The sequence below is a fragment of the Phyllopteryx taeniolatus genome, chromosome 2, assembly GCF_024500385.1.
Source record: "Phyllopteryx taeniolatus isolate TA_2022b chromosome 2, UOR_Ptae_1.2, whole genome shotgun sequence".
Lineage (NCBI taxonomy): Eukaryota > Metazoa > Chordata > Actinopteri > Syngnathiformes > Syngnathidae > Phyllopteryx > Phyllopteryx taeniolatus.
The window spans coordinates 39,737,407-39,755,864 of record NC_084503.1 but is presented as its reverse complement, the minus strand read 5'-3'; the positions used below and the strand labels follow the sequence as shown (position 1 = coordinate 39,755,864).

The 18,458-nt window shown below is 40.1% G+C and overlaps 1 protein-coding gene across 3 annotated transcripts in view; it reads left to right on the top strand.

Annotated features, from left to right (window-relative positions):
• pex16 (peroxisomal biogenesis factor 16) overlaps window positions 1-18,458 on the top strand; it is a 31,710-nt gene that overhangs the window by 11,535 nt on the left and 1,717 nt on the right. The window contains exons 5-10 of one of the 3 annotated variants that reach the window (XR_009787513.1): window positions 578-678; window positions 2,861-2,941; window positions 8,212-8,361; window positions 10,265-10,576; window positions 10,663-10,758; window positions 12,484-12,556. Coding sequence is in view for 2 of the 3 variants with exons in the window: in XM_061766214.1 (XP_061622198.1) it covers window positions 578-678; window positions 2,861-2,941; window positions 8,212-8,361; window positions 12,484-12,556; window positions 16,993-17,112 (525 nt within the window). In the remaining variant the exon portion in view is untranslated. Of the gene's footprint in view, window positions 1-577; window positions 679-2,860; window positions 2,942-8,211; window positions 8,362-10,264; window positions 10,577-10,662; window positions 10,759-12,483; window positions 12,557-14,624; window positions 14,714-16,992; window positions 17,113-18,458 lie in introns of those variants that run through there. The other 2 variants (XM_061766215.1, XM_061766214.1) reach the window with 2 other exon arrangements.

The following is an 18,458-nucleotide window of genomic DNA, read 5'->3' as shown; positions in this document are numbered from 1 at the left end:
CCCAATGAGGATATGATTTAAGACTTCAAGTTTTTCCATTCACACCTTGCAACTCTATCCAGTCAAATAAAACCTGGAGAAAAATTGCCAGATTGGTCCAATGTGAACATTTTCACTTCCGGGTGTACTCACTTTGGTGCAACCGATTTAGACATTATCGGCTGTGTGATGAGCTATTTTGAGGGGAGAGTTAATTTACACTGTTATACAAGCTGTACACTGACTACTTTACATAGTAACAAAGTGTAATTTCTTCAGTGGTGTCCCATGAAAAGATATAGTTAAATAATTCTAAAATGTGAGGGGTGTATTCACTTTTGTGAGATGAACTGGCAAGCATTCCACTGTGTAACTCGCCTCTTGTCAGCTGGATATGCTCTAGTGACCCTAATGAGCAGAAGTTGTGTAGAAAATCGCTGGATGCCTTGCAGGGCGAGTTCCAACTACAGTATCATGTTTAGGTACTATTTTATATGTGTATTAATTAACATGTTGTGCTTGCCATGCAGTGCAGTGGGATCACATGGCACTGTTCCTTCTCACCTGACTCAGTTTTTCTCTCCCATTAATCACAAAGGGCTGTTTTGCGGCTTGTGCTTCTTTTGTGGTACAAATCAGGAATCCAGACTTCACCCCCCATCCTTCCACTTGACAGAGGTGCAGAAATAGGTGGCGAAGGTCAGTGATTTTTTTCTGGTGCCTCTGGTTTGTGCTTGACAATTCGACAACAGTTTATAACTTCTAAAATATTGTCACATCCATTGTTCACAAACAAAACATTGCACTTACTTTGTTGTGAAAAAGTATTTCCTCCCTTCTCAAATTCTTATTTGTTTGCATATTTGTCCCACTCTTAAGATCATCAAACAAATGTAAGTAATGAGACAACAATACCCCAAGTAAACATAAAACCTTTTTAAATGGTGATTTTATTTATTAAAGGTAAAAAATATATTCTAAGCTACCTGGCCCAGTGTGGAAAAAATAGTTGCCCCCCTTGTTAAGTCATGAATTAACTGTGGCTAATCACATTTTTGGGAAAATTTAGTTCATTTTCACCAACCACATAGAAAACTTGATTACCTCCAGATCTGTTCAATGAAGAAGTCACTTAACTCATTTCGTGCCAAAGACGTATTAATACGTTTTTATAAAAAAAAGTACAATAAAAAAGCCCCACCAATAATAAATTCACCATCAATGCTTTGTTAGGCTTTTATTAAGTTGGCCTCCACAACTTTAAGTTGGCTTCAGGCATGAAGTTGGCTTGCCGACCTTGACTCCTCAACTGGATGCTCTCCTGACCACTATTTATCAGAATCAGAATCATCTTTATTTGCCAAGTATGTCCAAAAAACACACAAGGAATTTGTTGGAAGCTGTTGGAATGTCTGCTAGTTCTAGTTTGAATTGATCGGTAGCGCCTACCTGAGGGAAGGAGCTGGAAGAGCCGGTGACCGGGATGCGAAGGGTCCGAGACGATTTTGCACGCTCTTGTCTTAGTTCTGGCAGCATGCAAGTCCTCAAGGGTGGGTAGGGGGATACCAACAATCCTTTCAGCAGTTTTGATTGTCCGTTGCAGTCGGAGTTTGTCCTTTTTTGTAGCAGCACCAAACCAGACTGTGATGGAAGAACACAGGACTGATTCGATGACCGCTGTGTAGAACTGCCTCAGCAGCTCCTGTGGCAGGCCGTGCTTTCTCAGAAGCCGCAGGAAGTACATCCTCTGCTGGGCCTTTTTGAGGACGGAGTTGATGTTGGTCGCCCACTTCAGGTCGTGAGAGACTGTAATTCCCAGGAACTTGAAGGTCTCGACGGTTGACACAAGGCAGCTGGACAACGTGAGGGGCAGCTGTGGCGAAGGATGCCTCCTGAAGTCCACGATCATCTCTACAGTCTTGAGCGTGTTCAGCTCCAGGTTGTGTCGGCCGCACCACAGCTCCAGTCGCTCCACTTCCTGTCGATATGCAGACTCGTCACCGTCCTTGATGAGGCCGATGACAGTGGTGTCATCTGCAAACTTCAGGAGTTTGACAGTCGGGTGCGCTGAGGTTATATTACCATGATATACTATTGCAACCAACATCAACACAACAGCATCCCAAAATCATGTTCAGTTGTTAATTTAATACACACAGAAAAAAAACACTCATTTATTACGCTGTCATTGATTGAATGGTAGAATACGGCGCTAGCTCGCCGGCGTTAGCACTTAGGCCACTAGCTGCCTGAGTGACCGGTTGAATCGCACAGCCAGCGGACTGCTTTTCTGAGGCCATTTAATTGGTGAAAATGAATCTGCACACTTACTTTTGATGCTGACAGCCTGACACATTTGCAATTCCTACCAATCCATTTTTAATAAATTAGGCTTCCTCAAATGTAAGGGAACACGCTAGCTAGTAGCTACATTAACTTTGATGTCAACTCCCTTTCGCCAGAAGGAAGGGCAGATTCACATAACATTCTTGCGACTTTTGCACACGGAATTACGTAAAAATGGTGGCCCCCAAGGCGTTGTTTTAAATGTATTTATTCATTCATTCATTTTCCGCACCGCTTTTAAGTAGATTTAAGTAAACTGCATCAGATAAAGAAGATAAGGACATTTACAATATAACAAAGTTTTTACATCTAGGCTTTACTTCCACTTTACAGTGAGGAAACTATACAAAAAAATAAAGAAGAATTTGAGAAAGGGGCAAACACTTTTTCACCACACTGCATTACACACCAAAAAGAGCTGACCCAACAAAGATTAATTATCCTGGACACAGAGCTAACGGCACAGTACAGTTCTCCGGAGTTAAATGTTTGTCGTCAAAAACAGTTTCTTGTGTTCATATTCTGTTGTGCACAGATGATGGTAATGTGGAGCAGCAACAAGAAACCTGCTTTGTGGGCCAGAGGTCAGGACGTGTCATCAGATCACTAGGCCGTGGTAAGTATTGTTGAAACTACAAATGCATGTTAGGTAAAGATTCCATTTGATATAATAGTTTAGATATGGAGACTTTTCCATCAATGGGATAATTTTTTGACAATGCAGTAGTACCCTCCTGATTTCTGGCTAAAGAGTGCACGCACTGGTAATAGGCATAACACTTCTTAGAGACTAATACACATACATACACTAAACAGTCACACCATTTGCACATTATAATGATATCCATTACATGAGCTTTATCAAATATTTTAGAGAGGTAATAATTCTTAGTACAGTAAACCGTTGTTTATTGGGGGGGGGGAGTTTATGTTCCAGAAAACCCTGCAATAAGTGAATATTTGCGAAGTAACAACCAATTATGTATTACATTATTGTATTAATCTATAAGTTTCATATATGTAATCCAATGCCAATATGTGATACTTTATTGAAGTGAAAGTATTTTACTTGTTCACTTGTGGTCACTGTCCACACACACTAAACAAGCGCTTGCCTTTGGGGTAGCCCAATGTGTACAGTGTGTGAACAGGCGATTTCCTGCATTAAGCACTGGCACCGTTGCTCACACTGTGTCAGAGCAACAGTCCGGTGCTGGCAATGTAGTCATCTAAAAGCATTATTGGAACCCAAAATTCATTGTGATGGTTTTTGACTACAGTACTGTAGTTGTAGAAAATCAAGCTAAACGTTGCTCTTTACTTGCATTTGTTCCTGTTGATAATGTTATAAGTGTGCACATTAGCTATTCGTCAGGCTAAGGTTGGTAGTTATAAATTTATTTCATAAAACTCCGTACTTTGAACAGTGACTTTCAGGTCATATTCTTTGTATGCTCAAAAATTTTGTGAGTTGAGATTACTCAGTCAGGTTTCTTTTCCTGTTAAAAAAAACTATTCTTATTTGACCTTACATGACTAATTGCTATCACATTAAAATCCAGGGTTCGCGCTGCTAGCGAATCAAAATTGCCTATACGCCAAAACTCAAAAGCCCTCCCTCATAAAAGTTCACGTAAGCGCTCTCATTCTGCTGTGTGTGAACGGTGTTAATGGTTTAGTTTCCCCCCTGCTTTGTAAAACGCTTCAATCCGCCGTGCAGCCGCTGCTGGCTCTAACATACATGCAAATCAGTCGCCTTTCGATGAAATCCGCCGTGTTGAGCTCAAAATAGGCCATTTACGTGAATTGTATAGGTCCGATGAGTTTTTCCTTGGGGGGGGGGGGTCGGTGTCTTCATAGGCTGTTTCATACTCCTTGAACGCTGGAAGCTAGCGGTAACTGTACTTTTACTCCATTACAATGATTTAAATGTCGCTCGCTACTTTTATTTATCAATTATTACTTATCAACCATTTCGTGCGTAAGACTACAACTTCCACTTCCACATTGGCCACTGTTTGCGCCAATCTAATTTAAGCGCGAGTGACGTTTAAGTCTAGTTCACCAATCAAACGAGAAAAAAAAGGAACATGACCTCACACAACGTCTTCTATTGGGCTTCCCGGGCATAGCTATTACTAGATAATTGATAGTCTTGCCTAAATAGATAAATTAGGCATCATTTGGTGGCCCTCTTGCACAGCACGGCTGCAAAGAGGAATGCAGAGTTATCAGTTGGGGGCGGGGGGGTTGCTAATGACAACTGGGTCAAAGTCACTACACATTTTTACAAGGCATGAAGTTAAGTCAATAAGTCAATATTCTACTGTGAAATCTACTTCTCATACTTTATTGTGCCAGTTAAAAGACGAGCCGCAGCATTTGAACCAGTTGCAGACAAGCAATGGGGGACCCACTAACCCCCATTTAATATAGTTTACCATTTGAACCGCTTTTATATGCACATCTTTGTGATGAAAAGTGTTACTCCACTTATTCTATGTACTCTGCTGACACTGACACCAGTGTTACTGCTACAGACAATAGCATTATTATACAATTATACACTATTAAATTTTTACAAGGCATGAAGTTAAATCAATGTCAATATTTAATTGTGATGGAAGGTTTTTCTTTTTAAAATTCAATAGTAAAATTAAGATTTGTTCTTTATCTCAATTCATTCATTTAGGCCTGCCCTACAGGAAAGAGTTATTTGGTGGCTATATTCCAATGTTGTGTTGGTCAAACTATAGAGCAATTTATCTCTTGTATTTAGTGTATAATATTGAAGATAAACTTCTTCCCGAAAAATCGCATGCTAAATTGTAATCGCAATATTTGTTTAAAAAAAAATAATATCGTTCAGCCCTACTCCTGATTGATGACTACGTATTAATTCACTTAATACCGACGTACAGGCAAGAACTTAAATGTGCGAAGCCTACAGTGAAAACAGTCAAAAAGTGGACAAATGAAGCCAAGATGGAACTTCAAAGCTGCTTAGACTGCACAGACTGGAGTGTCTTTGAAAATTCAGCTGGCAGCCTGGATGAATATACGGACACTGTCACATCCTATATCAGTTTCTGTGAAGAGGTCTGTGTTCCAACAAAATCATTTCGCACATTCAACAACAATAAGCCGTGGTTCACTGCTAAACTTAAGCAGCTTCGCCAAGCTAAGGAGGACGCATATCAGAGCGGGGACAGGGCCCTGTATAATCGAGCTAGAAACCAGCTGACCAAAGAAATTAACATTGCAAAGAGGATCTATACAGCAAAGTTGGAAAAACAGTTTAGCGCAAACGACTCTAAATCAGTCTGGCATGCATTCCAGTCGCTGACTAATTACAAGCGACGATCCCCCCAAGCTGAGAACAATAGCACACTAGCCAACGACTTGAATACCTTCTACTGCAGATTTGAAAAGGACAGTTTCACACCACACACCAACCCGGCCGCACCCGCGACCACAATCACACCTCTGACCTCTGCGTTAACCATCCATGAACAGGATGTGAGACGCATCTTCAAACAACAAAAGATTAACAAAGCGGCAGGCCCGGACCACGTGTCTCCATCCTGCCTCAAAGTCTGCGCGGACCAGCTCGCGCCAGTCTTCACTCAGATCTTCAACAGATCACTGGAAATGTGCGAAGTTCCATGCTGCTTCAAACGCTCCACCATCATCCCAGTCCCCAAGAAACCTGCAATCTCGGGTCTGAATGACTACAGGCCTGTCGCTTTGACATCTGTGGTCATGAAGTCCTTTGAACGTCTTGTGCTGGACCACCTCAAGAGTGTCACAGGTCCCCTGCTGGACCCCCTGCAGTTTGCCTACCAGGCGAACAGATCTGCGGATGATGCAGTCAACATGGGACTGCACTTCATCCTAGAACACCTCGACAGTGCAGGGACCTACGCGAGGATCCTGTTCGTGGACTTCAGCTCAGCGTTCAACACCATCATCCCTGAACTCCTTTCATCCAAGCTTCTCCAGCTCAGCGTCTCACCTGCCATCTGCCAGTGGATTTACAGCTTTCTGACGGGCAGGACACAGCAGGTCAGGCTGGGGGAGGCCACCTCATCCACACGCAGCATCAGCACTGGGGCGCCCCAAGGTTGTGTCCTCTCTCCGCTGCTCTTCTCTCTCTACACGAACGACTGCACCTCAGCGAACCCGACTGTCAAACTCCTGAAGTTTGCAGATGACACCACTGTCATCGGCCTCATCAAGGACGGTGACGAGTCTGCATATCGACAGGAAGCGGAGCGGCTGGAGCTGTGGTGCGGCCGACACAACCTGGAGCTGAACACGCTCAAGACTGTAGAGATGATCGTGGACTTCAGGAGGCATCCTTCGCCACAGCTGCCCCTCACGCTGTCCAGCTGCCTTGTGTCAACCGTCGAGACCTTCAAGTTCCTGGGAATTACAATCTCCCAGGACCTGAAGTGGGCGACCAACATCAACTCCATCCTCAAAAAGGCCCAGCAGAGGATGTACTTCCTGCGGCTTCTGAGAAAGCATGGCCTGCCACCGGAGCTGCTGAGACAGTTCTACACAGCGGTCATCGAATCAGTCCTGTGTTCTTCCATCACAGTCTGGTTTGGTGCTGCTACAAAAAAGGACAAACTCCGACTGCAACGGACAATCAAAACTGCTGAAAGGATTGTCGGTACCCCCCTACCCACCCATGAGGACTTGCACGCTGCCAGAACTAAGACAAGGGCGTGCAAAATCCTCTCGGACCCTCCCCACCCTGGTCACCAGCTCTTCCAGCTCCTTCCCTCAGGTAGGCGCTACCGATCAATGCAAACTAGAACTAGTAGACATTCCAACAGCTTCTTCCCTCTTGCAATCAACTTCTTGAACAGCTAACTTACAATTCCATTACAACAAGCTGGCAATTTTTTGACTTGAGTTCGTTGTCACATTTCTGTATTATGTATTACTCGTGCACTCACTGTAGTTGTCTCGCCGTGCTGCACTATTTGCATATAGTGGCCACTCATGCCAGAGTAGCATCTGCTCCATTTGCACACTGATTGAGGAGTATCTGTAACATTTGCACAACCATTGTCCCAGATTATCGCAGTACTCGTCACTTTAAACCGCATACACTCCTTGAAGTCTCAGTGCCCTTTGCACAATGGTCATTGCACCGGACTATTGCGATATTAGCCATTCGAACTGAGGACTCTGCATCTTTTTGCACAATTGTTGTTTGTTGTTGTTTTTTGTCAATGTCTTTATGTCTCCAAAGTCTTCTGTAAATTGACTGTCTGTTGTACTAGAGCGGCTCCAACTACCGGAGACAAATTCCTTGTGTGTTTTGGACATACTTGGCAAATAAAGATGATTCTGATTCTGATTCTGATTCTGATTTTTAATTTGGCCCTCATCGTTAAGGCTTTTCTGCTTCCCTCCCAGTGACGAGGACTGGCTCAGTGTGGCTAAAGGTTTAGCCACATAAACACGTGATGTTTTGGCTAACTACACACAAGTGTGGCAAGGAGATTTTTATACTGCTTAACCACATTGGCTAAGAGGTTTAATCACATAGCCAATAAAGCTAAATGTATCAGAGATGTGCATGTGAGTAACTGGATTACACTGACTCCCCCCTCAAATCTGCGATGCACTGAATCCGCAATAAGTGAACCGCGATATAGCAAGGGGTAATAGCAAGGGGTAACTTTCTCATAGAATTGAATGGTTGTTCTTTACAGTTGTGTGAAACTGTACTGCATCATTCATACAAGCTGTGTCTAATATCGCTGTTAAATAGTTACACGACAGTCAAAACTGTTAGGACAAGCTCTTGTCAGTTAAAATCTGTCACTAGCTAATTTTCAAATTTGGCACTTCTCCATGATGTCGCAGCTCCCTTTGTGCAGCCTCTGCAGTGGGGAGCAGCCAGTAAGAAGAGGAGTCGAAACTTGAAGGAAGAGAAGGTCCACACAAAACCGACACCCTTGAGGCTACAGGAGACCATCGCCGAGACTGTGTACATCAGTCGACCTCTTGTACATTGTATCCTTCCATATTGTCCCACTTCTGCAATTTGTTTTTGATCAGTTATTTTGGGATAGAAAACACTAGTAAAATACAGCTCATCTGTAAGGACTTGATCTTTGGCGCTGTAGGGTAATGGTTTGAGTGCTGCTGCAGACAAAATGCAAAACGACAACTAGTTTTTGGAGGGATCCTTGTCTGCTTCCTGGCTACTGTGAAAGTGCCCTTGAGCAAGGCACCGTCCCCAAACCTCCGGCTCAAGAAGTGTAGCACTGTTTGCGCGCACCTTTAATTCTTGACTTGAGTGTGTGTGTGATTGTGTTCTCTGTGTGGTATGCAACAAAAACAGTACAGTAGTGTGAGATTTAATTTTCCCTTGAGAAATTGAGTACATTACATTAAAAAAAATTATATTCACTATCCCATTGATAAAAATGGGAAACAAACAAAAACAAACTATGAAAATGACTGAATTTACAAACATTTTGATACTCAAACATTTTATGGAGGTGCATCATCAGTAGTTCAGTGGTCAGAAAAAACAACAACAATTTGACTTTTATTCATAAGTGAATGATCACGTTGACCACAGTGAGGTTTTAAAACAATTGTGTAATATGTTGCTGTGTTCTTATTTTTTCTTTCCATTTGGCTGTAAATGTGACAATTATTCATGTGATAATCAGTGCTGTATGAGGTTGAATGAGACTTTGACTCCAATTCTAACACAGAAAGTACATTATTCATTAGAGTTTGCATGTTCTTCGCTTGCTTACGTTGGTTTTCTCACAGTACTTCAGCTTCTGCTCACATTCCAAAAACATGCATGTTAGGTTCACAGAAGAGTAAATCAGGAGTGTCAAACTCATTTTGGTCACACGCCACATGGTGCTGGTTTCCCTCAGAGGGCTATTACAACTGTGAAACCCATATACAGTGCCACCGGAATGTATTCACATCCTTTCACTTTTTACACATTTTGCCATGTTACAGACTTATTATAAAGCTGATATATATATATATTTTTAAAACATCGTCATAAAATATCCCATAATGACAAAGTAAATGATTTTCAGACAGTTGTGCAAATTTATTGAAAATGGAAATATTTAAACATAATAAGTACATAGGTATTCACACCCTTGGCTTAATATTATGTTGAAGCACCTTTTGCAGCAATTATAGCCTCAAGTCTTCCTGGGTATGTCTCTACGAGCTCGGCACACCTGTTTTGGGGCATTTTCTCCCATTCTTCTCTGCAGATCCTCTCAAGGTCAGTCAGGTTCGATGGGCACAGCGTCGGTGGACAGCCATTTTTAGGTCTTTCCAGAGATGTTGGCTTGGATTCAAGTCCAGGCTCTGGCTAGGTCACTCATTCACAGGCTGCTCCTGAAGCCACTCCTTTGTTATCTTGGCTGTGTGCTTTGCGTCATTGTCGTGTTGGAAGGTGAATCGATGCCCTAGTCCACATGTGTCAAACTGGTGGCCCGGGGGCCAGATCCGGCCCGCAACATCATTTTATGTGGCCCGCGAAAGGAAATCATGTGTCGACTTCATGTCTCTTGTGAGAATACCAAAATTGGTGTCTTGTATAATATTGACATATTGCAAGCATTTTATGTTACCATCACCTTTTTTAAATAAATGTAATAATAGTTGAACATTTTGTATTGGCTTCTGGTTTTAAAACTAGTTATCTATCATTTGTTGTGTATATGTCATTATATGAGACTATTTTATATGGGTTCACAGTCATAACTACAATGTGGCCCGCGACAAAAATGAGTTTGACACCCCTACCCTCGTCTGAGTTCCAGAGCACTCTGGAGCAAGTTCTCTTGAAGAATTTCTCTATATTTGGCAGCTGTCATCTTACCCTCTATGCGGACCAGTTGCCCAGTTTCCTTCACCAGAAAAACAGCCCCACAGCATGATGCTGCTACCACCATGCTTCGCAGTAGGGATGGTGTTGGCCAGGTGATGAGCAGTGCCTCTTCTTCTCCAGATATGACGCTTGCCATTCAGGCCAAAAAGTCCTATTTTGGTTTCATCAGACCAGAGAATTTTGTTTCTGCAGGTCTGTGAATCCTGAAGGTGCCTTTTGGCAAACTCCAAGCGGGTTGCCATGTGCCTTTCAGTGAGAAGTGGTTTCCATACGGCCACTCTACCACAAAGGCCTGATTGGTGGAGTGCGTTATCAATGGTTGACCTTGTGGATGGTTCTCCTATCTCCGTAAGGGAACACTGGAGCTCCGCCTTAGTGACCATAGGGTTCTTGTTCACCTGTCTGACCAAGGCCCTTCTTCCCCGGTTACGCAGCTTGGTCAGACGGCCAGATCTGGGAAGGGTCCCGGTAGTTACAAACTTCTTCCATTTCCGAGTAATCGAGACCTTCAATGCTGCTGAAATTCTTTTGTATCCTTCCCTAGATTTGTGTCTCGACACAATCCGGTCTCAGATGTCTGCAGACAATTGCTTAGACTTCATTCCTTGGTTTCTGCTCTGATATGCACTGCCAACTATGGCACCTTATATAGGTGTGTGCCATTCCAAATAATGTTCAATCAACTGAATTTACCACAGGTGGACTCCATTCAAGTTGTAGAAGCATCTCAAGGATGATCAGTGGAAATCAGATGCACCTGAGGTTAAGTTTGAGTGTCATAACAAAGGGTGTGAATACTTGTTTGAATGTTTACATTTTATATAAATTTACACAAATGTCTGAAAATCTGTTTTTACTTTGTCATTATGGGATATTTTATGTAGATGTTTTAAAAATAAAAAACTATACTCAACTCAGCTTTAGAATAAGTCTAACATAGCAAAATGTGGAAAACGTGAAGTATTCACATACTTTCTGGTGGCACTGTAAATTTATAATCATGTCATCATATTAGAATAGAATAGAATGGATACAAATAATTCTTTATTGTTGACCAAGGTGGAAAATTGTATTTGGCTCAAAGAGTGCTACAATACAGATATTGACAGAAATACAACTTAAAATAAACGCATTCATAACTGAAGTAAGATATCATGAAGAGGAATAAAACTAAAGGTAAAATGAGTAAAACATCGGACTGGAGCAGTTAAGGGCATAAGTGTGGTTGAGTCACTTTGTTGAGTACAGGATCGTAACGGCATTTGTAATAAAAAAATTTTTTTAAAGTGCCTTAGGCCAGTGGAGCTCTGTAGCGTCTTTCAGACTTAAGAGGCTCAAACTTACAGGACAAAGGATGAGAGCTGTCTGCCAGTATTCTCTGCGTATTATTACATATACTGAACATGATTGCCCCATGCAATTTGTGTATATTTTTAACAACAAATTGAATTTGAGAGCTAAAATTGTGGAAAATATTTAGTGGCGAGCAAATATTTTAGGATTCAACCATAGTCCAATTTATGTTAAGAATGGGGAAAAAAGATGCTTGTCAGAAAAATTGCAATTTTGGCACGGCTTTTCTGCCGACAATCCATTTAGCAAGAAATGTGAAGGACACACACATTATCTAGAGGGCCACATAAAAAGATTTGGCTGGTCGGATCTGGCCCCCGGTCCTTGAGTTGGATGGCCATGACCTAAATTGTCCTGAGTTGTGAATGTGGGTGTGAATAGCTGTTTGTCTATATGTGCCCTGCAATTGGCTGGCCATTAGTCCAGGCTGTGCCCCGTCTCTCGCCCAAAGTCAGGCAAGATAGGATTTAGCACATTCGTGCCCCAAATGAGGATAAGCAGGATAGAAAATGGATAAATGGTTTTCCCAACATCCCTTGGTCAGTTTGGTTGTCCTGTAAGTGAGGTTTCCTGCATTAATTGTGTTGACCTCGAGGTGGCAAAGAACTGCAAGCTGACTTGTATTAAATTAAAAGGTTTGTCTGAGAGCAGTTAAATGTAGAATGGATGAATGATCTCAGTGTCTTCGCATCTTGACAGTTGCTGTAAAATCCTGAATAAATGTTGTGTTGTTGATAAGTTTGGGTTAACGTTGATGCACTTAACTTAAGAACATTACAAACAAGCCATGGTCACATAAGACAAAAACCTTTACAATAGAAGTTATCATTTAGAAAACATTTGATTGCTCTGTTGAAGCCCTTTTTAGACAGTTGTCCTTAAAACATCTTTTCTGACTGCAGTATTCAGCCTCGGACTGTGCGGAAAACTGTCCTGGAAGCCATGGCTTGTCTCCGCAGGTCTAGAACTTTCCAGGTTTGTAAATGTCTCTTTTGCACTACGCTGTTCTCTTATCTGGACAATATATTCAAGTTTATATATATATATATATATATATATATAGACTACGAGTTCGACTTCCGCATTGGCCGTTGTTTGGGCCAATCCAATTTAAGCGCTAGTGACGTTTAAGTCTTGTTCACCAATCAAATGATACAAGAAAGTCACATGACCTCACACAACGTCTTTTATTGGGCTTCCCGGGCATAGGTAATAACACTAGATAAGCCAGCCCGGCTGATCGTCGTGCTTACGTGGCAGCCATGTTCGGAAGGTCGTCGTTACCGTGAAGGCAACGGCGCGCTACTCGGCGTGTTTACATTTAGACACACAAAAACAACAGCTTTCATGTATTTTAGTATTTTTTTTCTGGCACTGTCTGCCCAAACGTGGATATTTCAGCACGCTTATAACTTGAGAAAACACCTTGCAGAAAGTTGAAGACTTTTTTTTGTGGTTTTGGTTGTGCACGCACACACACAGCAATATCACAATTTGCACATTCACGTTTTATTTTGTTATTTTTAATTTATTGATGTTCATGCTGTGCTTAAAAAAAATCTGAAGTTACTCACTATTTACTCAGTACTTGAGTAATTATTTCACTGTTTACTTTTTACTCTTACTGAAGTAATTTTTTGGGAGGACTACTTTTTAGTAACAGTACTCTTACTTGAGTACAATATTTGACTGCTCTACCCACCTCTGGAGCGGACATCCTCTATTGCTACGTTTCAGCAACATTTTTTCTCATCAGTTCAGCCAGCGTGGCATTTGTTGCACTGGTCTTCTGTATTTTTGCGTTGAGGTGCTGCGGGTCGTGGCCATGGTTGGGGTCCCAGTGGAACCGCGAAGCACACGTAACATCGGCGACAAGAGTTGATCCGCTAGTACATCTTGTATTAATTCGGAAATGCGCCTACAATTATCTAATTACCTTACGGATGTTAATGTTAAATATATTAAGTGGCGGAGCGATGTTAGGGATTATGTCACAACACAGAATGAACTAACTTCAAATTCAGAAATGGCTAATAAATAGAAAAATACTGTACATAGTATTTTTCCTGGAGGGTGCATTTGGGATTAGCTTCTGAAGTTGGTAATTGTGAAAAATGAAGTGAAACAGACAATGATTTTAGTCAATTATTTTCCAGAATGAGAGTGCTTAAAGAGGAGGATGCTATTCATGTGGCACAGCTTGAAACAGACATCAGGTGCAGGTGGAAATGGGCCTGGCTCAAATTAGAGGCCAGAACAAAAAAAGCAAAGAAATGAGGCAAATTTATTTACAATCTTAAATTTCTACATGTACTTGAGCGGGGTAAATACATGTTTTTTCTGTGTGAAGAAAATTTGCTTATTTTGCCTTATTGTACTCTTCAGAGTCTTCCAGATTGCTTAATTTATGTTAAAAAAAATAATAATTCTCTGCTGGGACCCGGGGGATTCCCCCAGACCTCCCTGCAATGTTTATTTTTTGGTCACCTTTTTCATGCCTTTGGCGTTTGCATGTCTGACAGTGGCATTTAACGCATCACCATTTCTCACTAAATATTGACATGAAATCTTCCCCAGATGTTGGGAACAACCCAAGTAATCCATACATACAAAGAAAGTAGAACTAATAAGATCAGAAATTAAGTTGTGTGTAATAATGTGAAATGACGCAGGGAAAAAGTATTGAACACATGAAGAAAGGGAGGTGCGAAAAGGCATGAAAAGCCAAGAGAACACCTAAAATCTATCAATAATCAAACGGCAATCCAGCCCTCTTGTCAGTGCAAATGAGTATCAGCTGGTTCAGTCCTAATTGATGGTCTACAAAAAGGTCTCATTGGCAAGGTGTGAGTCAAGACACATTTCATGATGGGTAAGAGCAGAGAGCTGTCTCAAGACCATAGCAAACAAATTTTTGCAAAATATAACGATGGCATTGGTTACAGGTGCATATCTAAGCTTCTGAATGTTGGAGTGAGCACAGTTGGGGCCATAATATGTAAGTGAAAAGCCAATCATACTAACATAGATTTGCCTCGATCAGGTGCTCCTTGCAAGATTTCTGTCAGAGGAGAGTTGTCCAAGAGCCAAGGATCACCTGTGAATAGCTTCAAAAAGACCTGGAATTAGCAGGTACTGTTGTCACAAGGAAAACAGTGAGTAATGCACTCCGCTGCCATGGCCTATATGCACGCTCACCATGCAAGACCCCATTGCTGAAAAAAGCATGTCAAAGCTCGTTTAAAGTTTGCTGAACACCATTTGGACAAGCCAGTTAAATACTGGGAGAATATAGTCTGGTTGGATGAGAGCAAAATTGAACTCTTTGGATGCCATAATTCACACCATGTTTGGAGGAGAAATGACACTGCACATCACCCTAAAACACCATACCAACAGTGAAGTTTGGAGGTGGGAACATGATGGTGTGGGGCTGCTTTTCAACAAATGGTACTGGTAAACTTCACATTATTGAAGGAAGGATGAATGGGCAATTGTACCGAGACAATCTTAACAAAAATCTGCTGCCATCTACGAGGATGATGAAAAATGAAACGAGGGTGGATATTTCAGCAGGATAATGATACATACGGCCAAGGAAACTCTCAATTGGTTTCAAAGAAAAGTAATCAAGCTGCTAGAATGGCCCAGCCAATTACCTGACTTGAAGCCAATCGAAAATCTATGGAAAGAACTGAAACTCAAGGTCCATAAAAGAAGCCTACGGAACCTTCAAGATTTGAAGACTGCTTGTGTGGAGGAATGGGGCAAAATCACACCAGAGCAATGCATGCAACTAGTTTCTCCATACAGGAGGCATCTTCAAGCTGTTGTTGCAAATAAAGGCTTTTGTCCAAAGTATTAATTAAATACCAGTGGGCGTGTTGAATACTTTGTCCCTATGTCATTTCACATTATTACACAACATAACTTACTTTCTGAGCTTATTTGTTCTATTTTTTTTTTATGTATGGATTACTTGGGTTGTTCCCAACATCTGGGGAAATTTTCATGTCAATAGCACCTTTGGAAATAGATTTAGTGACGTGTTAAATACTTATTTCAGCCGCTGTATATATACATACGCGTGTGTGTATATATGTATGTATATATATGTATGTATATATATATATGTATTTATATATATGTATATATGTATTTATATATATATGTATTTATATGTATGTATATATGTGTATATATATGTATGTATATATATATGTATTTATATATATGTATATATGTGTATATATATGTATGTATATATGTGTATATGTATGTATATATATGTATATATATATATGTATATGTATATATATATATATGTATATGTATATATATGTATATATATATATATATATATGTATATGTATATATATGTATGTGTATATATATGTATATATGTATATATATATATATATATGTATGTGTATATATATGTATATATGTATGTGTATATATATGTATATATGTATGTGTATATATATGTATATATGTATGTGTATATATATGTATATATGTATGTATATATATGTATGTGTATATGTATGTATATATGTATGTGTATATATATGTATGTATACATGTGTATATATGTATATGTATACATGTGTATATATGTATATATATGTGTGTATATATATGTATGTATATATGTATGTATATATGTATATATATGTATGTATATATGTATATATGTATATATATATGTGTATATGTATGTATATATATATATGTGTATATGTATACATGTATATATATGTGTATATGTGTATATGTATGTATATATATATATGTGTATATGTATACATGTATATATATGTGTATATGTATATATGTATATATATGTGTATATGTATATATGTGTATATGTATATATGTATATATATATACATGTATATATGTATGTATATATGTATATGTACGTTTTTTATGAAATAAAATGCACGTATAGCCTGCTGACCTTGCCCGAAGACATTCATAATACAAGCAGGAACAAATTTAAGTAATGATCAAGGTTTAGCTAAGCTTGTTTTTACCATACAGTACCTTTTTCTTTGTTGTTTGTTTGCTTCTGTGCTGATTCGCTAGCTAACAGCCAATCAGAGTGATCAGTTGTCACCGACGGGTGACAAATACAAATGCGCGCCACATTTTGGGGATTTGCTTAAAATTTTGAAAACTATCATTTCTGTTCCACTTTACAATTATGTGCTACTTTGTGTTTGTCAATCTCTTAAAATCTCAATTAAAAATACATTTAAGTTTGTGGTCGTAAGGGTATGTTGCTTTTGTATAACAAATGTTCAAAGTGTGACTTTTTAGTATGTCACTGTTTTTGTCTTTTGACCGCTCTAGAACCATACACAGAAGCATTACTGTTCTCTTCTTTTGTCTATTTTCGTGTCTAGCTTTGCAGTGCTCCATGAGAGAATATTTGATAACAGATGGGAGAGGGAAGAGATGAGGAGAAGAACCTTTCTTTTACTCTACTACCTTGTCCGTTCCCCATTTTATGAGAGATATTCACAGTGAGTATGTTTGAAGGCCACCAAGCACACATTGAATAAATGTAGTCTCCAGGTTGTCTGTGTAGCTGTGCTTTTGTTGTGTGCTCGTAATATGTATATATATTAGAAAAGTCCCAAAGTTGCAACATAAGTCATTAAGTTAAGTTACGAGAACATATGTCATAATACTCTGTAGCTGCTATACGTCATCCAGTTACAAAGGCATCACAAGATAGATTTTTTTGGGGGGGAAATGTTATAATCTTATGAGTATATTTGTAATTTAAATTCCCACCCAAATATAAATGCAACAATCAGAGATCGTCTCTTTCGAGACCTCCGATATCTTATGTAATATCATGAAATATATTGGTTGAAAAACGTTACTACTATTTTCTTTGTTAGCTCATCAAAGTAACTCAATAAAAAATATATATCAGATACAGTGGGGCAAAAAAAGTATTTAGTCAGCCACCAATTGTGCAAGTTCTCCCACTTAAAAATTCAGAAAATCACATTGTCTGATTTTTAATGAATTGGTAAATTCCTCACTAAAATAAGTATTTGGTCACCCACAAACAGGCAAGATTTCTGGCTCTCACAGACCTGTAACTTCTTCTTTAAGAGTCCACAACCTCAAACAGTCACACTCCCAACTCCACTATGGCCAAGACCAAAGAGCTGTCAAAGGACACCAGAAACAAAATTGTAGACCTGCACCAGGCTGGGAAGACTGGATCTGTAATAGGCAAGCAGCTTGGTGTGAAGAAATCAACTGTGGGAGCAATTATTAGAAAATGGAAGACATACAAAACCACTGATAATCTCCCTCGATCTGGGGATCTACACAAAATCTCACCCCGTGGGGTCAAAATGATCACAGGAACGATGAGCAAAAATCCCAGAATCACACAGGGTGACCTTGAGAATGACATGCAGAGAGATGGGACCAAAGTAACAAAGGCTACCATCAGTAACACACTACGCCGCCAGGGAATCAAATCCTGCAGTGCCAGACATATCCCCTTGCTTAAGCCAGTACATGTCCAGGTCCATCTGAATTTTGCTAGAGGGCATTTGGATGATCCAGAAGAGGATTGGGAGAATGGCATATGGTCAGATGAAACCAAACTGGAAGGTTTTGGTAAAAACTCAACTTGTTGTGTTTGGAGGAGAAAGAATGCTGAGTTGCATCCAAAGAACACCATACCTACTGTGAAACATCATGCTTTGGGGCTGTTTTTCTGCAAAAGGACCAGGACGACTGATCCGTGTAAAGGAAAGAATGAATGGGGCCATGTATCGTGAGATTTTGAGTGAAAACCTCCTTCCATCAACAAGGGCATTGAAGATGAAACGTGGCTGGG